At 53.3% G+C, this 11,965-nt stretch overlaps 1 protein-coding gene across 1 annotated transcript in view; it reads left to right on the forward strand.

Moving 5' to 3' along the window:
- The window catches only part of EFCAB8 (EF-hand calcium binding domain 8), a 57,699-nt gene extending 52,200 nt beyond the window's left edge, over window positions 1-5,499 (forward strand). The window contains exons 23-26 of the mRNA XM_039237719.1: window positions 2,093-2,225; window positions 3,379-3,583; window positions 3,669-3,767; window positions 4,909-5,499. Coding sequence (XP_039093650.1) covers window positions 2,093-2,225; window positions 3,379-3,583; window positions 3,669-3,767; window positions 4,909-5,334 — 863 coding nt within the window. The 3' untranslated portion in view covers window positions 5,335-5,499. The remainder of the gene's footprint in view (window positions 1-2,092; window positions 2,226-3,378; window positions 3,584-3,668; window positions 3,768-4,908) is intronic.
- The last annotated feature ends 6,466 nt before the right edge of the window (window positions 5,500-11,965 follow it).

The following is an 11,965-nucleotide window of genomic DNA, read 5'->3' on the forward strand; positions in this document are numbered from 1 at the left end:
TGTATATGCAGTGTATATGTATACACTGTGAAATTATCACCACAATCAAGGTAACTGATATATCTATCACCTCACATAGTATCTGTGTGTGTGTGGTGAGAATTCTTAAAATCTACTCTCTTAGCAAATTTCAAGTATACAATATAGTATTGTTAACTACAGTTGCCATGCTATACATTAGATCCCCAGAACTTATTCATCTGACAACTGGAAGTTCATTACCTTTGCCAACATGACTTTTCAAACTATCTCTGCCCTTTTTATATGTTTGACTATGATGTGCCTGAGTGTGCTTTTATTCATATTCATCCTGTTTGGAGTTCACTGATCTCTTTTAGTCTGTGGGTTGATATTTTTCATCAGTTTTGAAAAGTGGGTAAATATTGTCTCTTCAATACTGCTTTTGCCCATCTCTTCCTCCTCCCATTATGGAGTTCCAATTATATGCATGTTAGAACATTTGACTCTGTCCCATATGTCTCTTATGCTCTATTCTGTCCTTTTGTGTTTGTTTTTTGTTTTTGTTTTTTATCTCTGCATTCTAGTTTGTACATCTTCTGTGGACCTGCCTTCCAGTTCATTAGTTCTGTCTTCTTCTGTATGCAGCCTGCTATTAAACCTACTTAGTTAATTCTTAATTTTGTACTTTTTTTAGTTCTCAAATACCGATTTGGTTCTCTCCTGTAGACTCCAATTCATTGTTGAAATTCTCCTTCTTTTCCTTCATTTTGTTTGTACTTTCCTTTATTTTATATAACTATTTACAATAGGTAAAGTTTTATCTGCTAATTCCAGTGTCAGAATTATCTGTGGGTCTGATTCTAATGCTTATTTCTTCTCTTTATTATTGGTTATACTTTCCTGTCTTTTTATATATTATATACATAAAAAAATCTACCCCTCCAAAACCTCCCAAAACAAAAACAACACCCCCCTAAACCGAAGCCAAGACTTTTGGGACTTTGTATAAAAGAACCACAGAGACTGAAAATGATGTGATTTTCCTCTAGCACATGTGCTTGTTCCTCTGTGTGACTTATCTCACTGCAGGCAGGAACGGAGCTGGGTTGGGTCCGGGCTGCAGTGTTAAGAAGACTCAGTTTGCTTCCGTCTTCCATTGTGAAGTCCGGCTCAAGGGTGAAGTCTGTTGTGTTTGTCAAAGTTTTTTTTTCCTCTAGTGGGATTTGTCTCCCAACAGCCTCATTCTATCTGCCTGACCCAAATTCCAGGCCCTCGGCTCCCCAGTGCTCAGCAAATGTCCTGTGGAAAACACAGCTATGCACTTGTGACTCTACTAGACCTGATCCATCCTGCCAGCCAGAATGGCTAGCAGAAGCTCTGATGGTTTCTTTTCCTTCCAGTGCTTTCTGCTGCCTAAGCAGAGCTTGATTCTCACTTAGCCTCTGCCCAGACTCAGAAAAGGCTCCCAGAGAGGGAATCAGATCTCAGTTTAAGTTCTTCTTGGAAGGGCCCTTCCCTCTCTGTAATTTTATTTTTTATTAAAAATTTTAAATATTTATTTTGACAGCGAGAGAGAGCAAGCAGGGGAGGGGCAGGGGACAGAGTATCAGAAGTGGGCTCTGTGCTGACAGCAGAGAGCTCGATGCAGGGTTTGAACTCATGAAATGTGAGATCATGGCCAGAGCTGAAGTCAGACGCTTAACTGATTGAACCACTCAGGTGCCCTGCCCCACACCCAGTGCGGAGCCTGACATGGGGCTCAATCCCACGGTGCCACCCTGATCTCACATCTGATGGCTGCCTGATCGCTTTGTGTCATTGATGCTTTACACATGAGCTACTTAAGCCCAACTGAGGATCACTCAGTCATTGCCATAGTGGTCTTTCCATCTCACATGGGGCAGGATGCTCTGGCCTGAGCTCCAAGTGTACTGTAGGGCCAGGGCTAGTTCCTCCACGTATTTGTTAAGTAGCCAGCACAATGCCTGGCATGCAGTAAGCATCATGAGGTACAGGCCAAGGGTAAGGGGTTGCTAGCTGAGTCTTGAGGGTGGAGAATGAGGGGCAGAAGGTTCATAGAGAGGGAGGTAGGCCAGTTCTTGTGACTGAGTTGGATCTGCTTAAATCACAGGGACGTTTGGCCTGAGTGTCTGGAAAAGGTTGCAGGATATTCGGATGGTTGGTGATTCTGAACTGAGAAAAGAGTCAAAGGAGGAGGATGACTCTACAGTTGCTGCCCAGAAGGCCTTCCACTCAGAGCCACAGTGAGTTATCACAGCCCACCTGGTATCTACTGGCCCAGGCCCCAGGCAGCCTCATCTGGGTTGGGTAGCACCGGGCATATTTGGCGAAGGCCAAAGGCTTGGGACCTGCAGGCAACTTGACTCTACAGGTGGCAGCTATGGCCTGAGAACCCAGGTCAGCCGAAAGTTTGAGTGGTACAAACCAGCAGAAAATATGAAAACGCAAGCCCTTAGGTGAGCCTGTGCCTCAGAGCCAGGTTCAGATTTGCCCGAGCTGGCTTCCCTGCCGAGGCCATTTCTCTGTGCCTGGAGGCCCCTGGTAGGAGAGTGTCCAGGGCTCTGGTCCCGAACAGACACTTATGTTATTTCCCTGATCCATGGGGACATCTGGCTGCTTGCTGCTGCTTTCCTTCACACGTTCCTTCTCCATCCATGTTCCAGTCGCATTCCTGACCAAGTCTCAGATGATTTGGGGTCATTCCAAAAAGTAGTGAGGGGCTGCTGCCCACCAGCCTCTGTGCTAGGCTCTAAGAGATCCAGAACAACCCAAATACGAGTCCTGCCTCAGAGAGCTCACAGTCCACTTGGGAGATGGACACGCAACCTCATGGTTGTTGTTTTATCCGATAAGCGATGGGACTAATAAGAACGGGAATGGCTCAGAGGACAATCACCTCATTGGATGGATCAAGTTAAAAAAAAAAAAAAAGCTTCATACGAGAAGCGATTCTGGAATTGGGTTTTGGTGTGTACGTAGGAGTTTTCCAGGCACCCATAGAGTCCTTGTGGCTCCTAGTCTCTTGTCAAGGCATACATCTTTACAGACCTGCGTGGGGTTATCAAACACGGCAGAGGCGGGGAGTCCCTGGGAGGGAGAGGAGGCTTAAACAGGCCACGTGGGGAGGTCCAGGTGAGATCAAGGTGGGGTGTTAGGCCTCCATGGGAAGAGCTCAGGGTGGTAGGAAAGGGCTCGGGACTTGTTGGGGGTCAGTTTGGTCTTTGCTAATGTTAACTGGACACCTGTTTAGAGCGGGGTCCTGGGCAGTGTGGGCTCAGGAGAGGGATAAGAAGGTAGAAGAAGACTGGGCGCAGGAGGGAGAGGCCCTTTGTGGTCCCTGGGAAGGCTGGCCCACCTTTGGCGTGGGGGCATCTGAGAGACAGCGCCTTCCATCAGGGAGGAGCGGGCTCTTGCCGAGGCCCTGGTGTACCAGCGGCGGGAGCAGGCAGCGCTCCTGGCGCTCCTGAAGGGGAAGGCGGACACGGAGGCTGAGGCTTGGGCTAACCTGCAGAAGATAACCCAGACGTCCCCGTGGGCTGGAGAGCGCTCCCCGGAAGACATTGAGAGCAGCTGGCGCAAGTGGGAGTCCAAGGGCAAGCAGGTGAGGCTGGGTGGGGGCCCCAGGGGCAGAGAGGGACCCTCAGCTGTCACCCCCGAGGCCTCACTCTTGCCCCTGACTCCTGCAGGAGAGCAGCATTGTGGGAGCGGCATACAAGCCCAAGGAGCGGTCACGGAGTCCCAGCCTCCTGTCCGCCAACGTGCGGTACGGCTGGATGAAGTACCAGGTGAGGCATGGTGGGGCTTGCCCTCTGCGGGGCCGGAGCCTCTGGGCATCCCATCTCCATCGACGGCCACGCTTGAACCCACAGGGCCGCCCAGTGGGGGCGAGGGGAGCATCGGCCCTTTAACAGAATTCTGGCATGAAGCCAGTCAGGTTGGTGTATTTGCCAAGGCCCTGGTTGAGGCCATGGACACGGGTTTTCTCTTTGAGGACACACCTCATCGAGCCTGTGGGAGCAGGTTCTCTGTGGACCTGGGACTTTTTTTTTTTTTTTTTCCTAGTTGAGAGAGAGAGAGACAGCGTGAGCAGGGGAGGGTCAGAGAGAGAGGGAGTCACAGACTGAAACAGGCTCCAGGCTCTGAGCTGGCAGTCAGCACAGAGCCCGACGCGGGGCTCGAACCCACGAACCGCGAGATCATGACCTAAGCGAAAGTCGGACGCTTAACCGACTAAGCCACCCAGGCACCCCTGTGGACCTGGGACTTTTGAAAGCCTTCAAAGACTGTCCCAGAGTCCGTGGCTGTTCGTTTGGTTGCCTAGTGTGCACACTGTGGGCTGCTGGTGCCACAAGAGAGACGGAAGGCATGGAAGGGGTGCTCTGCTTGGGGAAAGAAAGAGGGAGCCGGGGGCTTTGCAAGACGGCTTTGAGCCCCTTCACGCAAGCCTCTTGCTTGTGCAGACTCCAGCCTCTTCCAGAGACATCTGCCATCAGGGCATTTATGAGGGCTTCCTCCCTCCGTGGTGGGCACTGAGTGAAGCGAGAGAACCCCTCTGTCCCGGGCTGGGAGAGGTCAGTGGGAAGGGGGCCCGCCTCCCTGCCTTCTAGAGATGAGCCTCGAAGCGCAGCGTGGTGACTGCCGACAGGAGAGGAGGGGCCTTGTCTGGGGGCTCCTCACAGCTGAGCCCCGCTCGGGTCCAGCTTGGGGCCTCATTCTCAGATGGGAACAGTCCAGTGCTGACCTCAAAGTGTTGCTGCCGGGCCCGGCGCACGGTGCACACACAGTTCCGGTCGGCTGTGGACATCGGTGGCAACCACGCTACTCTGGACACACACTTGTACGGACGAGCCCAGGGCGTGTCCTCCCCGTGCGCCTGCGCCGCGTCCTGGGTGAACCCTGCAGACTCCCCTGCTCTGATCCCCACAGATTTCACCTCAGGTCTACCAAAGCCTGCACTTCAACAACCTGTCGCCCACCCACACGCCTGACCTCGTGCTGCACAGCATCCTGGAGCAGCATGGCCAGCGCACCTGCCCGCCCACCCACAACTGCCAGAAGGACCTGGATGCCTACAGGGAGACCACGCCCAACACCGTGACCAGCTCACCCACTGTCTCCCTCTCTCCCAGCGACTCCCTCTCTTGGACGGCCTCAGGCTCCGGCTTCCTGGAGGCCACCTTGTCCACCTCCCTGCACCTCCAGTCCCCCATGTCGGCCTTGTCCCAGGCATCCAGGTATGACGCGCAGAGGTCAGCGACCCCCATGCCCGTTCCCTCGTCCATCAAGCAGCTCTCAAGACCTCTGAAGGCCACCCTTCTGTCCTCCGCGAAGAGCTCCCACATCAGGTTCTGAGGTGGCCCACCGTCTCTCCAGTCCTCTAGCACGGTCACCAGGCCCTCGGGGCTGGTCCTGTCTGTCCTTGGCTCACCCCTGCCAGACCCAGAGGCTATAGACCTCCTTCTGTTGACCCCTTTCTTCACTAGTCCTGGAGAAGAAAATAAATATTGGCAGACATCAGAGTCCCACGGGCTAGAAGGTGGGCTGTGTCCCTTTACCCCCTTAGGTAAGAAAGTAAAGACGAGGCCGCGTTACCCTGATGGGGCCCTGCCTGGCTGGATGCAGCCCCCAGGACGCCCGGCACGGCTGTCCAGCAGGTGAAGCACAGGGACAGGGCCTGGAAGTCTCCCTGGTGGCGTGGCCAGAGGGTTGCGCCGCTGGGGTGAGCCGTTTGCTCCCAAGAGCTGGTTCAGCCTTATGGCTGCAGTGAGGCCCCGCCGCCATCCGGAGGTGGTTTGTCCCCTGCCCTGCTGCGTGCCCGTTCTCCCCACCGTCAGGCACTCCGCCCCTGGGAACCCTGCGCTCACCGACTGTCTGTCCCCCAAGCGTGGTGGAGGGCACCCTGGCCTGGCTCTGCGATGGGCGCTTTGGACCCAGGTTTTTCTGAGCCAAAGCCCCTTGGACCTTCTGCTGTGTGCTGCTCTGGGCAGCGACTTGGGTGGAGAACTCAGGGCATTGGTAAAAGCAGGGCCGAGACCTCTGCCTGAGGGAAGGACATTAGGGGTGAGTAGAGAGGGGTAGGGACAGGATGTAGCAATTACCAGGTCTCAGGGAATTTTCATAAAGGCTTGTGCACGGCCCTTACCTGGAAGGAGATTCAGGGTCCCCTCTGAGACCTGAGATCCTGACTTAGGGGCCATCTGGCTGGACACCAGGGGTCAGGACAGGTCAGCCTCAGGGGAAGCTTCTGCATGACTCTGGGGCTCAGTGAATCCTCCTCTCCATAGGACCCAGCCCCTTATGGGAACACTTTACTGCCTTTGCCCACGTGTTTCAGTTAAAGCACAGTGTAGGCACTTAAGAAAACAATAGTGCGAGTGTCCACTCCTAGCCTGGACGCTGCTGACTGTGGGGATGTGGCTCTGGCTGTGGGGACTTGCTGGCTGCCCCTCCAACCATCAGGCACCCACGATGCCGAACCCCAGGCCCAGTAGGCACGGCAGGGCTGAGTTCTACCTGTGGCGATGCGAGCGACCCTTTGTGTCTCCTGCTGCTCACACCCAGCCCCTCCAGGCCCACTCCCTAGACAATTCTGGAGCATCGGGGTTAGGAGCTTAGAACCCAGATGGAGAACTGGAGGCCAGTGTCACACAAGTTGGTGAGTGAGGAAGCCGGGTTGGTGGCCCAATGTCCTGTCTCCTGGTCATCTGTGCTTCCCTGAGCGCCCCTCTTCACCTCACCTGTCCTTCCCTGAGCACCCCCCTTCACCCCTCAGGCCCAGGTGTCTACACAGCCACACCAGTCTCCTCTCTGCCTGTTCTCCGCCTTCTGCATCAATGGCCTGAAAAAAAAACTACTTATATTTAGCTCTCCTCTGATTCTAAAAGTAGCCCAAGCTGAGTATAGAAAAATCAAGAAAATACCAAAAAGCGTAAGAGCCCATAAAAACCATCTGGATTCTATTTCCCAGAGATCAGTTTGGCACATTTTCCTCTAGATGTTTTCCTGTCTTTCTGCACACGTGTGCGCTCACACCCTCAATTCCCTCACGCTCACTCCCTCCTCATACACTCACACCCACACAGCCCATAACCTCGGCATCCCGGCTTTGAATGCAGCCTGTCGCCATAATTCCTTGCGAACCTCGCCAGTAATGGCTGCATTCGGCCCCCGCCCTGGGTCACCTTCTTCAGGATTTAGGGCCCCTGTGCCACACTGAGGAGTGTGGAGACAGCCCTGTCCTCGGGGAAAAGCCATCCTTGACCTTGTTTTCTGGCATCGCTTCCCTATTTCACACTTGTTCAACACTTACTGAGCACCTGCAGTATGCCGGGCTCTGCCCTGGACACGGGACACCAGAAAGAAGAACGCCCAGCCTCTGCCTACTGGGGGCACAGACTGCTCCTCTGTAACGTGGATGCATCTTCTCACTGGTTAATCTGATAGCTTCTCTTACTGAGGACAAGGATTGGGCATCCATGGGGTGGCAGGTGGGGCTCGTGGGACAGTGTGCAGATGCAGTGGGGACTGGGGGAAGCAATCTGAAGTGGCTTCCTGGAGGAGGGGGCCTTTAGCCCCAAGCCAGCCAAGACCTTTGTTGTTTGTTGTCTGCTCTGCCTGAGAAGGGCTTCTGGCAGATCACAGGGCCTCTCCTCCAAGCCCTCCTCAAATATCCCTTCAGGGCCTGACACCTCTGCACTCTTTACCCCTGCCCTGCTTTATTCTCACCACAGTATTTCTTTGTGTGTCTATTTACCCCTGTACCCCCTCCCCCAGGGCAGGCCCGCGTCTCCCTTCTTCCCACGCCTGGCACAGGACTTGGCACACAGCAGGCATTGGGTGACTATTTGTCCAGTACAGAGCCGTCACTGTTAGCTCAAAGTCCACCCACCAGGAGGTCCTCTGAGATTGATCTCACCCTGGTTTTCTCTCTTCTGGGCCTTTCTGGACTATGGGACGTCCCTCCCCAGTGGGGGATGGCAGACCCTGTCTCTCAGCCCCAAGGGGCTGCTGGGAAGGGGCAGAGGACTGGGGGCCTTGAGGTCCTGCCTGGTTCTGGTATCTGGGCTTCTCTGGATTCTACGCTGAATGCATTGTGACCAGGGTCGGGGAGGGTGGGCAGGTCTCGGGTTGGCTGGTGGTGGTGTCGGTCAAGGGAAACCGCTGGGGCAGAGGCGAGAGTGGGGCAATGAGGGGAGTCGGGGAGCTGGGCTGGGGGTCCCTTGGGCTTGACCGAGCCTGGGTGTTGAGCATGCCAAGTGCACCGTGGACATGGCGCCACCTTGTCCTGGGCTGGGGGAGCGAGCTGCAGATCCGGAATGATGTGTCACCCACCCCCTCTACACACACCACATCCGTCATGTGCCCATCCTGAGTGGCAGCCAGGGTCCCAGGGAGGGTAGGTGTCTTGCCCAGGGTCACCGGGCCTTTAATATTGAGCAGTGGGGTCTGGGCTTTGTGACCTGTTTCCAGACCAGTGCCGGGGGGGGGGGGCGGAAGGGAGGGGGTCTTCCGGCAGAGAGAACAGCCAGGGAAGAAGCCCCCAGATAGGAATGAATTGGCACATTTGGAGGCCAGTGTGGTTCAGTAGAGTGAACAGGAGGGAGGGGCCGTGGGAAGAGACCCTGAGGGGCCAGTGACATAGGGCTTTTTTTCTCTTGGGAATCCTGAGGGCATTTTCATAAAAGGTGCAACACAGTCTCACCAGTGTTTTGAAAAGCTTCCTCCGGCTGCCTAGTGGGGATGGACTGTGGAGCAGGAGTGGCTCTGGGAGATTGGGGTGGCCTGGACCAGAGTGGGGCAGAGCCTCATGGCCAGGGACTGGCCGTGGGAGCCTCTGAGCTGTGCAGGACAGGAGCTCTGGGCTGCTCTGGGCTGCTTTTCCTTCAACACCCTTTTTCCCCCTTTTTATTTCAAGAGCTTTTAAAAACTATCCTATTTCTTTAACTCTCAGACATAATTTTTAAATTGTATTTAAAAACAGTTTCAAAAAGGTTTCAGAAATTGCGATGTGTCTCATAATTCATTGGTTTTGTTTTCCCCCTTGCAAAGCTGGTGTTACTTTGATAGGAACAAGGCTGTGAGGACATGCCTGCTGGGGTGGGGGAGCGCCCCCTGGTGGAAGGAGACGCGGTCACACCCCCAGTGGGTTCAGAGGCCCAGAGGAGGGGATTCCTTCCCTTGGACAGGAGTTGGACTAGTGGTGGGGACTGAGGGTGGTGGGGAACCTGTCGTTCTCCTTGGAGTCTGTTGAAAGGATGTGACGGGGTGGGGGGGGGTGGCAAAGAAACTTTCCAATTTGCCAGATGTTTTACACACAGTTTCTCACAAAGTTCCCATGCTATAGACCATCTATCTCCATTTTACAGATGAGAAAACGGAGGCTCACACAGAATGATGAGTTGCCCAGGGTCACCCAACCTGGAAATGTCAGAGCTAGGTTTCCAACCAGGGAGCTTAGGTGTTTCTGCCACTGCTGGGCCAAGATCCTTAGGATTTGGGGTGTTGCATTTGGGTGGGGCGTCCCTTGGACACTGGAGACAGAAAAGTGGTGGAAAGATTCCTTGTGACAGGAGACCTCCACCTCCTGTGGCAGACAAGGTCAAAGTCAGGAGAGGGAGCGTCTTGTTGCCCCAAAATGCTATTCAAACTTTCCAGCTCGCTGGGTGAGCAAGTCCCTGGCTTTCCCTGAGAGAGCATTTTGTCTGTCCTCCTGACCTCTAGGCTGGGGCACTTTCCTTGGGGGTGGGGGTGGGGGTGGGGCATGTGTGGAGAGGGCTGAGGGGAAGTCGTGGTAGATGGAGACTGTCCCATCAGTCATTCCCCTCAGCGGAGGGGACTCTGAGTCCCCAGGCCAGGCTTCTGATTTGAGTTGAGGAGGGAGCCCCCAGCCCATCTGGCCCATCCAGCCTCAATGGTCTCCTTGCCCCACTCCGTCACAGGGGCCAGAAGAACTGGACAGAAAGGTTCTCTTCTCCCAGCCTTCTCAGTTGCTACTTTTTTTTTTTAAGTTTTAAATGTTTATTTCTGAGAGAGAGAGAGAGAGAGAGAGCGTGAGCAGGGGAGGGTCAGAGAGATGGGGAGACACAGAATCTGAAGCAGGCTCCAGGCTCTGAGCTAGCTGTCAGCACAGAGCCTGATGCAGGGCTCGAACCCACGAACCATGAGATCATGACCTGAGCCGAAGTTGGACGCTCAACCAACTGAGCCTCCCAGGTGCCCCTCTCAGTTGCTACTTCTTAACATGCAGAATTAAGGAATAGTAAAATTCCCCGAGCCCTTTAGATTTTATTTGTTCCAGGGTGAAGGGTGGGCATGAATAGGTGGCATGTGTTGTACCCCTTCCCTCCCCCTCTGACCATTGGAAGACAACACTACTGGATCATGCACTTCCTCGCTGAGCTGCATGTGACCTCAGAATCTTTTTCCCAGGCAATCCCAGCCGGCACTTGGGATTCAACTCAGTTATCCCAACTGCCTAACATACCCCACTTGGCCAGAGTAACAGCTTTTTATTGAGTAATTATTTTGTACCAGGCATGATCACATTTAACCGTTAGGATGATAGGACTCAGAGAAATTGAATAACTGGCTAAGGTCACACAGCTAGGAAGTAGCTATACTCCTAACCAGCCCTCTATCCTGCCTCTGTGGTAATAATAATGACTGACATTTACTGAGTACCTACTTTGTGCCAGGAACTGTGCAAAAGACTTCATATGTTCTAAAGTCTTTACTTTAAAATTTTTTTTTAATATTTACTTTTGAGAGAGAGAGACAGAACATGAGCATGGGAGGGGCAGAGAGAGGGAGACACAGAATCTGAAGCAGGCTTCAGGCTCTGAGCTAGCTGTCAGCACAGAGCCCAATGGGGTAGGGACCCCTCCCTAAGGAGAGAGAAAGAGAGGAGAGAAGACTTCAAGGTCACCTAGATATGTGCCTAGGTGCCTACATTCCCCATGGCCTTGTAAACTGAGACAACTTAATCAGACTGCAGGTTTAAGTGTGTTACCATATATGGGAGACAAAGAAATAGAAAATGCATTAAAAAACTATGCCATGTGATGTGGGCTGCTCAGTTCTTTGGGTACGAACCCAACTGAGTGGTGCTGGCACGAATAAAGTTGATTCCTGGAAAGAAAAGCCTCAGTGTCACGACTCTCTGTGCAAGAATTCTGCAACACCAACATGGGGCTTGAACCCACAAACTGCAAGATCATGTCCTGAGCTGAAGTCGGACACTTAACTGACTGAGCCACCCAGACTCTCTAAAGTCTTTACTTAAAATCTTCCCAGCAATTCAAACAAGTGGATGCTGATATCATTCCAATCTGCTACATGAGGAGACTGAGGCACAGAGAGGCACAGAGAAGTGTCTTGCTGATTCGTGGTAGGGTTGGGATTCGAACCCGGGAAAAAGCCTGGCGGCAGAGCCTGTTTTGTTTTAAACAGCCCATGTTTTTGAGCAGCACATTATCTTGATTCTCTGAAGGGACTTAATGCCCCGTCATTGTGAGCTATTATTGTGACTACACTGTTATCACAGGCACAGGCGGGAGGTTTGGGGAGAGGGGCAAGTTGACTAGAGGGCACCTACACCCTGAAAGAATCAGGTGTGTGGGCAGAAAATGGTCCCACGGTTCAGTGGGGAAGGGGTTAACAGCTCCTCTGTGTGGCCGGAGCCACCTCCTTTCTGGAAAGAATTCCATCAAGACAGAATAAACAGAGACGTGGCACTGCCGAGCTGGACCCCTGAGGGCAGGAAATTGACGTGGAAATTCACATGGGTGACAGCGCCCCTCTGGTGTACCTCTTTACGCGGCCTAATGGCTGCAGTCTTGTCGGAGCCTCAGAACAGCCCTTGCCAGGCAAAATGATTACTCCATCTTACAGATTAGGAAACAGAGGCCCAGAGAGGAGTTTGACTTGTCCAGTGGCACTCTGGCTCCCTGCACAGACTTCCACCCCCAGACTGGAATGCTCACAC

This window comes from Hyaena hyaena, unplaced genomic scaffold, assembly GCF_003009895.1.
Source record: "Hyaena hyaena isolate Hyena2069 unplaced genomic scaffold, ASM300989v1 scaffold_131, whole genome shotgun sequence".
Classification (NCBI taxonomy): domain Eukaryota; kingdom Metazoa; phylum Chordata; class Mammalia; order Carnivora; family Hyaenidae; genus Hyaena; species Hyaena hyaena.